The sequence below is a fragment of the Aspergillus lucknowensis genome (genome assembly GCF_044049455.1).
Source record: "Aspergillus lucknowensis strain CBS 449.75 chromosome Unknown BJX67scaffold_4, whole genome shotgun sequence".
Lineage (NCBI taxonomy): Eukaryota > Fungi > Ascomycota > Eurotiomycetes > Eurotiales > Aspergillaceae > Aspergillus > Aspergillus lucknowensis.
In genome coordinates, this window is record NW_027263548.1 from 936,537 (window position 1) to 953,636 (window position 17,100).

Here is a 17,100-nt window from a genome sequence, read left to right on the forward strand (position 1 = left end):
CGGACAAAGCTTGGGAAACTCGGCGTGGACTTTCCCCCAGACGGCGATCGGTTTGCTTGGCGTGCTTCACTTCGAGTCGCAGAGAGCTTCTTCCGTGCTATTTCTGTCCCCTCGGCGGGGCGAATACGAGGACGGCACCAAGGGCTGCAGCTTGAAAGCAACATCGGCTGATATCGCTGCGTTCCTGACGAGTGTAACCTGAGGCCTGGTGGCTTGAGGCCTGCTCTCAAGACCTGCTCTCTTTGGTGCATCCCATGGCCGCTTCTATCCAAATCCGTTCATGATCGACAGAGGGGGTTCTTCAGCGGATCAGCCGGCGAAATCGATAAGATCGAATCCTCTGCCCTGGCGCTCAACTATAAATAGGGGGGCGATCTTCGTCCTTCGCAGTCTCGTCTCTCAAACCCAACAGCCCCAATTCCTTCAGCCAAGCACAATGAAGCTTCTCTCCCTCCTTGCGCTCCCTGGTCTGGCCTACGCCGCAGTCCAGGGCTTCGACATTTCGCACTACCAGTCCAGTGTCGATTATGCCGGCGCCTACTCCTCCGGTGCCCGGTTCGTCATGATCAAGGTACCCTACCACCCCCCCACAGCAGAAACAAAAGACTAAGAGACAAAGGCCACCGAGGGAACGACATACACGGACCCGGCTTTTAGCACTCACTACACGGGCGCCACAAATGCTGGCCTGATTCGTGGTGGTTATCACTTTGCCCGCCCTGGATCTAGTTCTGGTGCCGCGCAAGCGGAATATTTCCTTGCCCATGGCGGTGGGTGGACTGGCGATGGAATCACCCTTCCTGGTATGCTGGACCTTGAGGCTGGATGCTCTGGTCTCTCCGCCTCGGCAATGGTCTCGTGGATCCAGGACTTTGGAGAAACCTACAAGGCAGGCACGGGGCGGTATCCGATGATCTATACCACAACCAGCTGGTGGACTTCCTGTACCGGGAACAATGGTGGCTTTGGCGAGTATCCGCTGGTTCTTGCGAGATGGGCTTCGTCACCAGGCACGCTCCCGAATGGGTGGTCGTTCCACTCATTCTGGCAAAATGCCGATACGTATGCGTACGGAGGTGATTCCGAGGTCTGGAACGGGAGTCAAGAAAATCTGGTCAAGTTTGCGTCTCAGTGATTGACGGAAGCGAGATGCAACAACTACTTGTTAGTCTAAGAGTATATCTATTGCCATTGACTCAGAGTCTATGTATTCATCCGTTCAACACTGCTGAAATGCAAGGCCCTCTTCACTTGAGTGCTCGGCGACCCCTCCATCAAGGCCGATATAACCTCGTAAAAGACGACAAGAATATTGACAAACACCCAGAAGGCTGTCTGCCGGATTGTTGGCCTGCTCGCCTTCTTCCGCACGGCATCGGAGTCCCACTGGCTACATAACCGGATGAACCGCTTGGGGTCGTCGGTGATCACGCCGTCGACTTTGTTGCGTATGCTCAACGACATCCATTCGTCGGCGTTATCAGACCACGAGAAAATCATCCGAGGCTGCTCTCTGGCTTTCTTGTGGAAACGCGTCCCTCGATAGGATGCGAAGGAGTAGTTGAGCAAGCTGAAATGCAAATTCGGCACCTCAAGCATCGCCGACGCGTAGGTGGGCGAGTAGGCCGTCAGGGCGATTGGGAAGCCTGGCAAGTGTCTGAGACATGCGCTCACCCATTCTGCCTGTCACATAGCTGAGAAACGAACTCGGGGATTGGATATGGATCATACCTTCCACGGCGCAAGGATGATTCGTTCCTTCCATGGTCTTCCCGTTGTTGGGACTGAGTCCACTGCCGCGGCTAGGCTAGGGCATAACATGTTGGGGTTGTTTTGCCTCTGTGTAGCTCGATGTTGGAAGCGTTAGCGGACAGACTGAGAGTGCTTCGGAGAGTGGCTGCCACCTTGATATCAAGCAACAGCCATATGTGCTCCTGTTCGGGCTCGGAGAGGTAGGAGAGCAGGTCAACCAAGCGCGGCATCGCTTCTCTCGACTCGCCTAGGGTGCGGAGCTTGCTCAGATACTCCCAGTCGCAGTCGGCAATCCTGCGTGGCTCCCCAAAGCAGCGTTTTAATGTCGGGTCCTATTGAGATGCACATCTGTATCAGGGTATGGCCTTGTTCCTGGGGTTGACGACGAACATGCGACAAGACAATCACGCCGTCCTTTGACAAATGGACGTCGGTTTCGATGGCATGAGCGCCGATGGCTACAGCGCCGCGGAACGCAGCCATGGTGTTTTCGGGGAACGTGGCGCTGTATCCGCGATGGGCAATAGCCTGGGGGAATTTTGTTGGCGTTGCTGCGCAGTGATTAGTGGCTGTCGCATAAATGCAGTGTGCTGAACTCACTGACGGCATCCTCGTTGTCCTGCATTTTGGCATCTGGATCAAGAGGAGACTCGACTTCTGAGCTGCCAACAATGAATTGCGATCTCACCTTTGCGTCCGGAGCGGAGTCCAGAGAAAGCCGCCGGGGAAGGTTCCTTCCCCTCTGTGTTGCTTGCTGACGCGGTGGGTGCCTGACGGCGTTTAGGCTTATCCCCGAAGTGATGGAGGAACAAACAAAAGATCCTCGCTTGCATGGCTGGTGTCCTCAGCCACGGCCTTTCTGGATGCGTCGAAGCGTCTCTTTGTTGTTCTGCCACAGTATCTTCTCCGGTCGCCCCTCTATTCAAGTCTACCATGCGCTACTAGCAATGGGTGGGAAGAGGTATGCTCATTCACCTCCCAATCGCCGTTCTCGACCCGATCGGCCCAGTTGTTCAGCACCTTGTGTATCTGCACGGAACGGAAGTTTGTAATCCCGTTTGTAATCCAGCCTGATACAAGTCCCCATGAGCATCATGAGGCGTTGGGTTTTCGTCCATATACTCGCCCACCCCGAGCGGCTCTCCATTCGACTGTCGAGACCATCCGGAATTCCCAATGCCAAAGGGTAGTAAAAGTCGACATCCGTTGGCCCAGAATTGTGGCCATCGCGGCACAACAGGATAGATGTAGAATCCAGCAGCAACATTGCGGAGGCCAAAACGCCGATCATATGCTACTAGCCGCTGCTCTGCGTTGTCAATCTGTAGGATCCGTAGAGGGCAGTTGCCAGGGAATTGTCCGTGATGGTTATACGGCGATGTAACAAAGTCCGTGATGGGTTGGTCTTGAAATTCAGGGGCTGTTGGGAATCGGAGTCCCGGTGCGATGTACTGGAACCGGACTTTGCAGTTGGAGATGGGCTTGAGGAACTTTGTGGGCAAATGAGAAAGGCGGGAGGATGTTTTGGTCTGAAAATGTTGCTGGATCATGCCACGGCAACCGGATAGAAGTGGAATCAGCGTTATGTGGGATTCGAGATTCAATCACTTCCACCAGACGCTTGAAAGCCATGATTGCCAGCTCAAGGTCTGTTTCCGTGTAATGGTGAATTACCCACTGATCCACAACCTGACAACTGGGGTTGTTTTTCACTAGTTTTGCCTGATCTTCGGAAATCGTCTGTACCTTTCTTCGTCGATCATTTGGAGATATGAATCGAGGATAACTTCCAGGGGCACTGTCATTATAATCCTCAATAAAGCTTGCTTTTAGGGTTGTCTGATCAAATCTAAGAAATCAATAAGTCAGCGCGCCCTGCCTTGAGGTAATTTGATTCCTTCATCGAGGTGAAAGAAGATCATACATAATACCCTCATCATCTCCCACTCGAAAGTGGCTGGACTCATACAGTTTGATAAGCCTTCCATCCTCATCCTCATCCTCATACCTACTAACCCGATCCCGCAAGTCATCCGGAAACTTCAGTGCCCCAATATAGAGAAAAAGTGTCGAAAGGATGCCTCGGCAGTACGTCCTCATCCCAAGCACGCTTCAGGAACTCTGTCAACGACGTGTGCAGACTATTGGCAACCTCCACGGAAGGTGCCCTGGCCTCCCACCAGGTTAGCGGCTTGGACGGCATCTTCACCCCTCGGCCTCCGACAGCCCTGGTTGGGAGCTCGTTATGGAGTGCTGCACAGCGCTCATAATCCATAATCCCGGGCCCAAGGTCTTGGAGCGGGCTGGATTTGGTTATGCGGGTCCATCCTTGAGGCCGAGCTGGCGTTGGTGAGGACAAATGAGTCTCGGAGGAGGCCATCCAGATGCATCAAATAAGTGGATCAGTAGGTAGGATGCAGATTACGAGGAGAAGGTAGGCAGGTACGTAAGTTGTGGTCGTTGGTGGGATGAAAGATAACAAAATTCAGACTATGCGGGATACTAGCTGCGGATCACGTGGCCTAGAGCTACCTGTTTTAGGGAACTAGACAAGTCAACCTCTGGGTTTGCAGCAAAACAAGAGCATTATACTCGTCGTTGTTGCACTGGTGGAATGTGAGTCAGGCTTCAAGGTTACAAAGGTGGAGTTAGCACTACATCCAAGTCTTTCCCTGGCGCCGCCTACCGAGTTCCCTTCGACACCTGTTCATTAGTCTTGGACATCGTATTTCTCCTACTGCGAGTTCTTGTGGAAATAACAAATATTTGATAAGGAGAGCGAAGAGTAAAATGGTCCACCTCTACAGGTCAGAAACTAGAGTCATTTCACAAGTAGGCACAGTATGTCTAACCAGCTGTTTGCTTATTGATATTATGTGCGCTAATGATAGTATATACCACAATATATGTACAATTGCTGATGGGTTAGTAGTAGATAGAGCGTCAGGACCTGGCGACTCTTACCTGTCCCGGTTACAATGACGGGCAGGGGGGCGACGCATCCAACGCGGCTGTTGAATACGCAGTCGGGAACACGCAACTTCCACCGCCGAGCTAGTGATGAAACAGTCCGGAGTCTCTAGAGCTGTGGATCTGACCGGTATATGGGTTCAAGCCCTCATTTTCTGATCCGTGCCAGTCGAATTCGATAGGTAGTCTCATTAGAAGTCTGCTCGTCAGTCAGGCGTCGAATGAGACAACGGTAGGAGGTGGGGGGCGGAAACCAGTTGGGGAAGGCGGGTCGGTATTTCAGACTTCGAGGGGTATGTGGATGACCATGACGATTATGTTCACGGTGAAGGCACAATAAGTATCGAGGGTACCCTGAAAGTATGGTCTGCCGGACTAGATGAAATGCGAAGTGTTATGAAGATTGGCAAAGGGCCATAATATAGGATGATTGAATGGGGTATCATGGAGAAGTAGGTGGATGGGGGATCTATTTAATATCGGAGGTTGTTTGTAACGGAATTAAGCATGTCGGATAACCAGTCATTGTCCGACATCAGGGGGAAATTGGCCGGCATCGTGTCAAGAGGTTCTGGGAAGCCCTGGCTGGAATGGGTACCTGGGAGAGCAAGAAGCTCCGGGCCCAGTTTTGCCTCCCATCCCATTTGAATCGATCGGTACATTTTCGCGACCCGTGAGAAAACATCACTGTCAGGTTCGCCATCCAGGCCTGCCAGGATAGCGACTTGGCTCATATTTTGGATGACCGTCCCTAGTATGGAGATAACATCAGTTGTTTGTCGGACAGTGGTGATGTCCCAGGAAGGGTCTTCAAATGTCGATAATTGATATAGAATGACGAGGTTGTGCACCATTTGAGCGAAGATAGAGAAGGGAAACCCGATGTATTCTGCGGGAGGAATTGTTAGAAACAGCTCAAACCACGCTTTGCTAGCTTCTAAACAGCCATAAAGATGTTCTAACTGCTGAAAGTTTAGGTTTCTTGAATTGACAGGCGCATTGGTGAGAGCGGCTTCATTTAGAGTAAGGGAAGTATAATGATGATGAAGGAGGAGAATCTCTGGTTTGTATTAGTACCTTTCTGGTAGAATCTTAGAGGGGCAAGCATACTATGACTCTGTGAATGGGGTGCAACGCGCGGTTGAATGCCTCGAAGCTGGGCATTCATGGAGCGCAGGTAGTATGCAGGCGGCGCACGGATCGGATCTGGAGTCTCTGCGAGCCCACCGTGATACGGTCCTTGATTCAATTTATCCGTGATTAATTGTAATCGAACCTGTTGTGCCAAATTTTCATCATTGAGACATTCTTGGCGCTCTTCAAGCGCTCTGAGGCATTCGTCCATGAAGATCGTCCATCGAAGCGAATCGGTCTTCTGCACGAATGTCGAGATACTAGACGGTTAGTACTGAGTCGCCCCCACGATAGACGTCAACTTACATGGACGTGATTAGAAAGCATGCTAGGACTGCTCTGCGCTCTTCCATTGACTGACCAGCAACGGACGCTGAAGCTTCATCTTCTTCGGTATATACACACAACGCCATCATCTTTGGTTTCGCTGAAGGATTATGGATGCCAAGCTCATAGACTGCAGCAGTGGCAAGCTGGGTGAAGACATGGATATTGGCCTTGTTGTACACTTGTTGGTTTGACCTAGGTCAGAAATGTTAGTAACGAAGTCTAAACCGTAGAACAGATCAACGCACCAGCCAAGGTAGATTAGAAGGCCGTGGAGGACGTCAATATCTGCGCTGGCTGAATTGTGAATCAGTAGTTGCGCGACGATTTCTTTTATCTTGTCGTAAAGTGCACGGCGTTGACCAGCAGATTTGCAAGTGACAGCCATGATACAAAGCCAGGTGAAAGGTCGATTCCGTCGCAGCTGCTGCGCTGTCGTTCCAGGAGGTATATAGACACAGGGAAAGTAGGGAAGTAGCTGAGCGTGGAATATGGTCAGGTACTCTTCGGCTTGTAGAGCCGTCGGCTCAGCGGGCGAGGAGAATGAAATTGATGGCTGGCCGCCGGCTTCCGAGGTGTTCGTGTCGGGAGTCATCGCCGCCTGGGTCGTGGGCAGCGTATAGACGCTTTGTGTCGAATTGCTGAGCGCTGCATCCAGAGACTCTGGCGGCGAGATGGCATTGCTCATGGTGATGTCCTGCGCCTGCCCTAGTTGTCCCAGGGAAAGGCTCACATGGCCGGCTCCAATAGGTTGCACACCAGCACGAAGGAGCGAGACGAGATCTTCCAATTTCTCTTCCAGTCGGGCGGCCTTCGAATTTGATGATTTTCGCGTCGCCTGGCGTTTATGGAAAGCGGGTTGGCGGCATTCCTTGTTCAATCGCTGGCATCTATGGCCGTCAGCTTCCACTTCGCATCCATCCAGTGGAGAGGACGATATACCTCTGGCATCGTCCTCCAGCCTTGGGATAGAAGCATTTGCATTTTGACTGCGAGCAGTTGGAACAAGCGCGACCGTATGGAGCCGGGTATGTGTCGGAATCAGTATCCATCACGACGGGGCCGTCAGGTGTTGTTGGATCCCGGTCGCGAAATCCGACGGCGACGCAGTTGAGCTGCAAAAATGGAAGAACAGTCAGAGAATCAAGGAAAAAGAAACGAAAAGATGATCCAGCAGGGAAGTTGAAGCAGAGAAACCCGTTCATAACTAACAAAGAAAGCACACACTCCGCTTACCTCACCCAGATTACCTCACGGCGGAGTTCAAAACTCCGAGCCGAGCCCCGTTGGGGGTTAGCGTGTGCTTGTTTGATCGGGCCGGCCCTGACTCCGAGAGGCCCACATGCGAGCCAGCCATTCATCATGCACTGAACAGTGTCTGGCAGTTCAACTTACGAGGATGTTGCTCAGTAAACCTTGAAGAGAGAATGCAAGGATTGGAATGAAATGATAATTACAGAGTAAACTGAGAAAAATGGAGCGAATTCTGCCTCCTTTGTGGCAAACATCAAGAAAACAGCGAGTCCAGCCAAATGTGCGGTTGGGCAACACATCAAAATACACTTGGGGACACGTAACCCCGGAAACTCCAGCATACAACGTTACCTACGTCAGGAATCAATGCAGGAATCCCATCTCCTTCCAAGCTTTGATATATCCACGTGCAACATCCTCGCTCACCGGACCTTCTTGAGCCAAAGTCCGAGAGTGCTCGCGAGCCTTGGTGGTGTCGAGCAGGAGGCCACCGCACGACATGCGCACAAAGTTGCCGTCCAGGAACTCGATGAGCTTAATGGCTGGATTGTCCACCTCCGAGCCGGCGAAACTACGCACCCGCTGCACCCAGTCCACAAAGGGGATAACGCGGTCACGTGGCACGCCAAGACTCTCCCCCAGCACCGGAATCATCTCACGCCATGGCTGTCGCACCGGGTTGTCAATGTGATAAATCGGATATGGTGTGTTGTCTGCAAGCAGGAGATCGCTGAGAGTGGCTGCCACGTCATTGACGGGAGTCCAGGAGAGCAATCCGTCGAAATCAGGTAACACACGCAGTGTTTGTGATGATTTGACGAGGAATGACAGGTGCTCCTGTGGATTCCAGTACCCACTCGTCTTCGATCCAGCGACCTGACCAAGACGCACCGCCATGGTTCGGAAATCCTGCGGGAACCGGTGCAGAGTCTCGTCGAGCATCCTCTCACAGATATACTTGGCGTCACCGTACCCATTCGGAAGCACGGAGTCGATGGTCATGCGCTCTTCCGGCACGTCTACTTTTCCTGTACGAAGTGGATAATGGCCCACGGTCGCAATCGACGAGATAAATTGGAAGTTGACTTTGAATTCGGACGCGTGTCGGCTGGCAATATCCCTCGCAAAGTCGAGAAGATTGCGCATCGCCTTGAATTGCTGCTCGAAACCTTTCACCGGCCGTTTGCCGCTCATGGGCCACGCGTTGTGCAGGATGTGAGTCACACTGCTGGCGAGTTCGTCGTAAACGTCGCGAGATAGGCCCAAGAGTGGTTTAGCTGTGTCAGTTTCAAAGACCCGGAGTTTTGCCCATGCCTCTGAAGAGAGCTGGATACCCCGAGAGTTCAGGGCCTCTCGCTGACGCTCCTCAGGTTCCTTGCTGGACGTCTGACGGTTAATGCAGATAACGGATTTCACGGTCGGTAAGCTCGCAAAGTGCTCGACGAGATGAGAGCCGAGGCTACCAGTCGCACCGGTCAGGAAGATGGTTTGATCTTGTGGGATGGATGTACTCGTGCTTGCCCGAACGGGGGCTGCAAATCCCTGCGAATGATTCCGGACGTACTCATCAACGACGGCTTGACGAGCCGCAGTGTCAGTAAGCTGGACCGCTGCAGGCTGAGGTGGAATGGAAAGACGATCGTACCTCGAGCCCGACGCCATCGCGATAATGACGCGCTGGATCTCGACTTCAGGGCGGTTGCCGTCCGTCCAATCTACGTGACCGTATCCCACGGAATGAAGAGCTTGTTCCCAGCGAGACTGGTGGGAAATCGCATGGCGGCGACCGTCATCGAACAACCACCATCCTTCCAGGAGACCGAAAATGACGTCGATCCAGACCAGAGTCTCGGTCATCTCGAGCATCATCAGGAATCCATCGGGGCGCAAAGCCTTCTTGATATTCTTGGTCGATTCGGTCAAACTATGGGTTGCGTGCACAGCGTTGCTGGCAATGATAATGTGCTGCGTACCCACTAGGTCATCAGCAGGGGCCTTCTCGATATCGTGAACTCGGAACTTCATGAATGGATACTGCTTGAACTTCTTGCGGGCGGCGGCGGTGAACGAAGGCGACAGATCAGTGTACGTGTACTCGATAGGTACATTCAGGCTGGCAAGCACCGGTACGAGAAGCTTCGTCGTGCCGCCAGTTCCAGCGCCCATCTCCAGGATCTTGAGCGGCCCTTGGTTCTTTGGGAGTTTCGCGATGAGCCCGCGCAGGAAATCCTCCATCATCTTGTAGCATAGCTTATTCAACATCGAGTCTCCATACAGACCTGATACAAGATCCCGACCTTCCTCGGTTCCGAAGATCAGCTTGATTCCATCGGATTTGCCGGTCAAGACATCAGCCAACCGTTTGCCGGTGAAGTGAGTCAGCTTGTTGGCGTAACCATGGTTTGGATACTTTTGCATGAGCCCTTGGAGCAACTCATCGCTCGACTTGCTGGGAGCTGAGATGGCAGTACGTCGAATGGTGTCACCGTCGAGGTCAATCAGTCGACCATCCCGCTCCAAGACCATGTACAAGTACTCGGCCAGGCGACCATGCTGGGGGAGATGGTTAATGCGGTCGAGTTTTTGACCAGCCTGAGCAGTGCGCAATGGGCAGCCGAGTTCTTCAAATGCCTCCACGATCAGTGCAACGCACATTTGGACTTGTTTCGGGTTGATCGTATCCATATAGTCTGCGCATCCGTAGTCCGCGATGTACTGATCCGTCAACTTCTTCACCTCATTGAAGGCGTCCATCACAGTTTGGCTGGACAGGTTGAGCTCTCCGCTCGTTGACATGGTAGCCTCCTGGGTACGGGGGGCGGCGGCAGCGGCAGGAGTGCTGCTGTGCATCGACTGATGAGTTCCGCTGCCGCTGGAGGCAGCTTTGGGCTTCGCAGGCTTTCCATTAACAGCTTCACTAAGAGCCTGAACGGTGAGTTCCTCCAACATGGAATCCTCAGGCAGATGTGTACCGAATTTGCTGGCCAAATCAGCAAGGAGTTCTGTCGAAAGAAGCGAGTCGACACCGAGATCGCGGAGAAGGGTGTCCTCCTTGATGTCTTCCTGTGCCACTCCCAAAAAGTCGGCGAGGAATTCAGTCAAATCAACTTCAGGACTCTCATCACCGGAAACGCTTGTTGCGGAGTCCGAAACTTCGCCGCCAGACTCGCTCGAGCTGTCCTCCTCCGTGGCATCTTCCTCACTGGAACTGACGTCGACCGGCCCGACAGCGGACTCGACACACTTGATCAAGCTCTGAACAGTGGTAACTTCCACCAACTGATCCTCGGGAATCGAGCACTTGAACTTTTCCTCTAGCTCTTTAGCCAATTCCATGCCCATGAGCGAGTCAATGCCAATGTCTGCTAGCCCGGTGCTATCCGTGACCTCATGAGGCTCCAGTCCTGCCAGCTCTGCGAGAATCTCTCGAATGGGACCGGCCACATTGGGCTTTGCAGGTGTATTCTTCACCTTGGGTTGCTTCGGCGCCTTGGGCTTTTCGATCTTCCTGGGCTGCGAGAGGGGAGCCGCCGATTGGGCAACAGCAGCGGCCTTGGACGGTGCCACATGAGCTGTCGACGGCTCCGATGCGCCGGGGGTCAGCCGCGCGAGCATCTTGCTCATGGCCTGCTTCGCCACCCTGGCGTAGTTGATACCCAGAATCACTTCAGCTAGCACACCAGTTTCGGAATCGAAGACAAAGATATCTGTCAGATACGCTTTGTCTGACTCAACATGGTGGTAGGCGAAAACATCCCAGGAAGTGGCCTTACCATACTGCTCACCAATCTTAGGCGATCGGATCCATTGCTCAAAGCCGACGGCGATGTACATGTCAGTGGGCGAGCGGTCGGTCATGCAATTCACCCAGATACCTCCCACCTGACTGAACGCATCGGTGAGATGGGTATCGAGCCACCGTTCTCCGCCATGTTTGGTAGTGACGCGACCGGCCGATTCGTTTCCCTTACCGACGAGCTTCTGAAGACCCCGGTATGGAGCACCGTAGTCAACGACATCGGCGAAAGACTTGTAGATGTTTCGGCCTTGGATGATGTCGTCCGCATCGGGAGTATTGAGAACACTGAGGCAGCGTTGGTGACCAACGAGTCGCTCGTACCTCGAGAACTCGCTATGGTACTGAGGCTCACTACTCAGCTGGAACACAACCTCGCCGGTTGCGTGCAAAGTACTGGCCGGACCAGTTCCGGTGCTGTTTAGCTTGAAACTCCACGAGAGCTTATCTGTGTCCTTGGTTTCAACATCTAGCCAAACAGCCCGAGAAGGGTCAACGCAGATGGGCGACTGGTTCTCGACATCAACCAACCTGGGAAGAAATCCGTCTCGAAGACCAGGCTGGAGACTGAATAAAGCCTCGACTACAATAGCCATCTCGAGCGTGGCAGGACAGATGGGAGCTGTATGAGCAATAAAATGACCGGAGATGTAGTCCTCGTACTGCTTGATCATGGTATTGACACGGAACCTGGCAGTGCGCTCCTTGGAATCTTGATAGCCGACGAATGTATACAGCTCTGTCGGCAACTGCTCTGCGACTTGCTGTACCACAGGAGCGGGAGCCTCGGCAACGGCCTTCTGGGGCTTCTTTGCGTCCAGCCAGTGCTTGCTCTTCTCGAATTGGTAAACCGGCATCAAGATCGGGCCGTACTCGTAGGTTTGCGAAGCGTGGTGCGGCCAGAAGGTATGTTTCAAACCCTCGTTCCAGAGGGAGACGCTCATCTCGACCAAGCCGTCGACTCCTTTGCCTCCATCCAGAATATTGATGGCCTGGAAATAAGATTGGCTTGGAGCACCAAGAGCTCGACTCGCCATGACTGTGATCGTAGAGCTCGACCCGGCCTCGAGGAAGATAGCGGAAGGATATTTCTCGGCCAATCTCTGCACGGCATGGTTGAAGTACACTGGACTCCTCATATGCTCCGCGAAGAACGTGGAAGACGGGGACTCGGATGTTGCAGACTCTGTCGCTCGCTCGATGGGGATGCACGGCCGGTTGAAAGATACAGTCTCACCAAGCCTCTTCAGGTCGTCCACAAGTGGCTCCACCAGAGTAGAATGGAATGCATTGGTGACGTTTAGCCTCTTCGTTCGCATCGACGAGAACTCCGAGCCCTGAGCAGTTTCGACCACAGCGTCAATTGCCTTGGTGGATCCGGCGACCGTGAAGCTGCGTGGTCCGTTGAAGCAAGCGATCGTTGCGGCGCGCTCCTTGGGGGAAGAATCGCCCGCCTGCTTCAACAATTTCTCGACAACGTCCAGGTCGCCCTCGATGGCCATCATCGACCCGCGGTCGGAACCCCATTGATCCCTGACAAGCTGAGCCCGTGCAGCAATAGCCTTTAGGGCATCCTGCACGCTCAAGGCACTCGAAATGCAAAGGGCAGTAAGCTCGCCAAAACTATGGCCGACAACAGCAGCCACCGTGATTCCGCAGTCGATCCATGTCTTTGCAACAGAGTATTGCATAGCGAACAGCATTGTCTGCAACTTGACTGTGTCTTGCACTGGATTCTTCTCAAAAATATCTGGATAGAACCCACCGAGACCCAGTGTTTGGAGAGTAGAATTGCAGTAGTCAAGATGACCGCGGAGCACGCGAACAGCATCGTATACTTTGCGATCGAGGCCGATGAAAGTCGAAATTTGGCCGCCGAAGCAGAGAATCACGGGCCTGGCTGGCTTCTTGGACGCAACAGCAAGGGTACTGTCTGTCTTGTTGATAAAACCGTTCAGCTTCGCCTCCAAGTCCAACAGTGAGCTGGCGCTGAAAATGAGACCCTTGTCTAGGTTGCGATTTGACTGGCGGTATTGATTGAAGGCAACGTTGGCGAGTGTGATATTCTGCGCAGAGATTCTCTTGGAGCGAACCAATTCACGAAGTCGAGTGGCATACTCGCGGATACTTCTCTCGTCCAGACCAGTCAACCAGAACGGATGCTTCAAGCCTTCAGCATGGATAGCAGAAACTCCGGCGCCAGCGTGCTGCATGGGCTGAGTCACGACCATGGAGGCGTTCGAGCCAGATGCACCGTAGTTGTTAATTAGCGCAGCGCGGAAGTCCGAGTCCCAGTTCTTCAGGGCTGTGGTAATCTGCATGTTGTCTGCTGGAGATGCCTTGATATGTGGGTTCAAAGACTGGAAGCTGGCTTGCGGTGGGAGTTTGCCCTCTTGAATCATGAGAAGGATTTTAATCAGGGCGATGACGCCAGAGGCGCCTTCAGTGTGACCAACCAGACCTTTAACAGATCCAATTGTCATGGGCCTCTCGCGAATAGAACCGCCGAAGACTCGAAGAATACTTTCATACTCTGCGGGATCACCCACAGGCGTTCCAGTGCCATGAGCCTCGACGACACTGACCTGCTTAGGATCGAGACCGCCATTTCGTGTGACATCGGCGAAGAGCGTAGACAGCGATGGTGAGTTTGGAACAAAAATTGGCGTGCAGTTCTCGTTCTGATACACTGCGGTGCTCGGGATACAGCCAAGAATCACGTCGCCATCTACCACGGCCTGTGACATTTTCTTGAGAAAGACAGCGGCAACACCCTCTCCACGGCAGTAACCATCAGCCTTGGCGTCGAAGGGCTTGCAAGCCCCAGTTGGGCTTAGGAACGATGCACCAGCCAAGTTCTGGAACCACAACGGGTTGGTCATGACGTTCACACCACCTGCAAGTGCAGCTGTAGCCTCTCCGCCAAGAATCGCACGGCATGCCATGTGGATTGAGACCGCGGACGCAGAACAGGCAGAGTCGATGGTCATACTCGGACCTGTCCATCCGAAGTAATGACTGATCTTCCCGGCAATGAAGCTTCGCAAGTTTCCGGTGGCACAGAACGCATTGGGGTCGTGGCAGGCAATGTTATTCTCGTAATCCGTGGCGCAAACACCAAGGTAGCACGCGACTTGCGGATCAGGAGAGTGGAAGTATCCAGATTGCTCCACTGCCTGGTATGCAACCTGCATCATGAGGCGCTGCTGGGGATCCTGGGATGCGACTTCACGAGGGCTCTTCTTGAAGAACCTGTGGTCGAAAGCATCAGGGTTACGGATGAAGTTTCCGAACCATTTGCGCTTGGGATCGACTTTGCGCCAGTGGGTCTCAAAGGAAATCTTCTCCGGTTTGATTTCCTCATGTTGTGATTTACCTTCGCACAGCAACTGCCAGAACTCCTCTGCGTCGTCAGCGCCAGCGACCTTCAGTGCGTACCCGACAACCGCGATGTCGTTGTCTGAGTGGCCGCGAGGGTACTTTGGTGGGAACTGTGGCCTCGAAACCCCGTTGAGAAGGCGGGATTTGACTTCCTCTGCATTGATCATGTAAACAACCTGGTCGTTCACTGAACGTAAAATGGATGGAGGTACGCATCGCTCAGGGCCAAAGCCGACGACAGTCGCATCCTTCTGTGTGAGCCGGGAGTCGTGGACGGCTGCAAAGGCATGGTACCATTGGGATTGCTCAACCAAGATATTTCGGAGCGCAACATGGTGCAGCGTTCCTTCCGTTACATGACCAGCACCATTGGCGCGGACGGAAGTGACCAGCTTCGAGGCCTCTGGAAACTGGAGAGCCGGGTCCGAGTCGCAAAAGCTCAGGATCTGATCGATCTCGTCGTTGTAAACTTGGCAATGGAAACGTCCGACCAGGTTGACTTCGGTCGCAATGATTCCGGCTGCCCGAAGGCGTTCCTGGAGAGCGCCAGCGCTACTTGCGGCTGTAGTGACGGTTGCTCTGTTTTTGTCGTACAGCACTGATTCGTAGGCCTAAAGAGAAGCGTTAACACTGACTCTTTCCGTTCATTAGGGCACCTACCTCTGGATAATCGTTCATTATGCGAGTCATTTCCTCCTTGGCGGCCGGTGAGTTCCAAACCGTAGCCAGGGACTTGGAGGCCTTATACTGGCCAGTCGTTTCTTGCGCATCGACAAACGCTCCAATCAGGGTAGCCAGTCGGATCGCTGTGGCCGCGCTCTTTTCGAACTGGGCTTTGTCTGTCGTTGTCGCAACCGTCATGGCGCTCAGTAGCCCTGTACAGAAACCGATGGCTTCCGTGGCGGGCTCGATTTTGGCATAAATGTCATCGCTGCTACTCGCGTCCGGGTGGATGAGGCGCAGGTATTTGGTGAACTGTGTCAGTTGAGCGATCACCACCAGGGGACTGAGCAGGACATTGGGCAATGCACGAGCGGCAGGCGTGATGCTCCCCGTACTTAACCAGTCAATGAGGTCTTGGAGCCTCTGTCCGCCCTCGACAGCCTTCAGCTGAGGGAAACGACCGACGAACGTTTCCCAAGTAGCCGGAAGTTGCGAGACAGCATCTACGACCCATTGGTTATGTGTGTCGCTCAAGACCGCATCACGTATTTCCGTGAAGGACTTTTCGTTGAAGGAAAGGGCCTGCGGGCCGAACAAAAGAACAGTATATGGTGCCATAGCGAGGGGTTATTGCTGTTGAATGTGATCAAGCGCGATGAAATCTGCGACCAGGGTCTATTTAATGTATGCGCAGGGAGAAAGGGTTCTGCAGCATTATCCTGGCACAGAACCTGTTTTCAATCTGACATACTCGGCTCGGCTACGGAATACCCTGTTCTCGCAAAAACCAGCTCCTCGGGCCCGAGAAACAATGACACCTTGATAAATGCCTGAAGCAACCCCCGTGCCGGATCCTTCGCGGAGGCCACCATTTCGAGAAACGTCTAACGATCTGACGAATGGCTGAGCTACATTGGACGTTTCTGTCGTTGGAAGGATCTAGACCCTTGGCGGCTGAACGGCGAAGCTTATGTGTGCTCATCAGCCTCGTGGGGACAAGGTCGTTATCGACTGGATGAGGACCGTTTGGTCGGAGTTCTGCGCAATATGAAACGCCACGTTCGTCAGCTAACAAAGCCTCCTAACCCTTAAGAGGAGATGATGAGATGTTTAGGCCAGCCGTTGACGGCGCCATTGGCTCCGCTTGCGGGCCGCAGCGAAAGGATGCGGATCTTCGAATGGCGCAAGTGCTCAAGAATTCTCCGGGCGGAGGCGTGTCTTCCTCCCTTCACGCGGGGTCGGGGCGGTGGAATTTGACTTTCTCTTGGAAGGAGATGGAGGGGCCTTGGCATCAGGTCACTGGTTTGAGGATGGTTTTCCGATGATCTGAAGAGCAATGACTGACATGCTTTTCGTGAAAACAGGACAACCCCCTCTGGATCCCTCGGGCTCGTGGGCCCTCCGCTCCAAAGCCAATAGAATTTGGATCCTACCCCGTCAGGGGGTCGTGATTCGCTGTCGGAGTATATACTCCGAGCCCGGTGGAGTGCGGGAGCAAATCACAACGCCGGTAGGCGCTCAACTCCGACACAGGAAGATATCCGCCGGGGCGCGTGCAATTGGTGATGGTTCGACTGGCCCAGCCTCGGGGATTATCTTTCGCGTGGATGGCACGAAGTTTGTTTCCCTCGCGAGTCCGTCGACAGGTGAACTTGCCGGGGGTGCTCTTACCCAAGGCTCTGGAAGCTGGAACGTTTCAGGCTCAGCCAGATGGAGAGGTTGTTGGGCATGGACTTGAAGCGATGCAGAAGGATTTGGGGACCTGAAGGCTCGCGTGTCTGCGAAGAAGCTTGTTATTACCCTTTGGATGACCACTGTGTAAC

General features: G+C 53.5%; 4 protein-coding genes across 4 annotated transcripts; 2 read left to right on the forward strand and 2 right to left on the reverse strand.

The window, feature by feature from the left end:
• Positions 1-436: 436 nt before the first annotated feature.
• On the forward strand, positions 437-1,135 carry BJX67DRAFT_370023 (glycoside hydrolase superfamily; the record flags this gene model as incomplete). Its single annotated transcript, XM_071030859.1, has 2 exons — positions 437-571; positions 620-1,135. 2 exons carry the CDS (start codon positions 437-439, stop codon positions 1,133-1,135), a joined length of 651 nt encoding a protein of 216 aa, XP_070890214.1.
• A 667-nt stretch (positions 1,136-1,802) lies between these two features.
• BJX67DRAFT_370024 (uncharacterized protein) lies at positions 1,803-4,132 on the reverse strand (the record flags this gene model as incomplete). Its single annotated transcript, XM_071030860.1, has 5 exons — positions 1,803-2,046; positions 2,830-3,242; positions 3,361-3,601; positions 3,677-3,792; positions 3,845-4,132. 5 exons carry the CDS (start codon positions 4,130-4,132, stop codon positions 1,803-1,805), a joined length of 1,302 nt encoding a protein of 433 aa, XP_070890215.1.
• A 1,063-nt stretch (positions 4,133-5,195) lies between these two features.
• On the reverse strand, positions 5,196-15,895 carry BJX67DRAFT_377837 (uncharacterized protein; the record flags this gene model as incomplete). The annotated part of the gene is made up of 7 exons (XM_071032214.1): positions 5,196-5,782; positions 5,833-6,116; positions 6,163-6,378; positions 6,432-7,073; positions 7,126-7,298; positions 7,864-15,225; positions 15,275-15,895. 7 exons carry the CDS (start codon positions 15,893-15,895, stop codon positions 5,196-5,198), a joined length of 9,885 nt encoding a protein of 3,294 aa, XP_070890216.1.
• A 244-nt stretch (positions 15,896-16,139) lies between these two features.
• BJX67DRAFT_219223 (uncharacterized protein) lies at positions 16,140-17,077 on the forward strand. The gene is made up of 2 exons (XM_071025703.1): positions 16,140-16,579; positions 16,642-17,077. The coding sequence occupies exons 1-2, from the start codon at positions 16,384-16,386 to the stop codon at positions 17,013-17,015; spliced, it is 570 nt and encodes a 189-aa protein (XP_070890217.1). The 5' UTR covers positions 16,140-16,383; the 3' UTR covers positions 17,016-17,077.
• The last annotated feature ends 23 nt before the right edge of the window (positions 17,078-17,100 follow it).

Bases quoted from the DNA above. Each gene is read 5' to 3' on its own strand.
- BJX67DRAFT_219223 (XM_071025703.1), top strand. From the start codon at position 16,384: ATGTTTAGGCCAGCCGTTGACGGCGCCATTGGCTCCGCTTGCGGGCCG. The intron at 16,580-16,641 runs GTTTGAGGATGG...TCGTGAAAACAG, and splicing joins GCCTTGGCATCAGGTCACTG to GACAACCCCCTCTGGATCCC.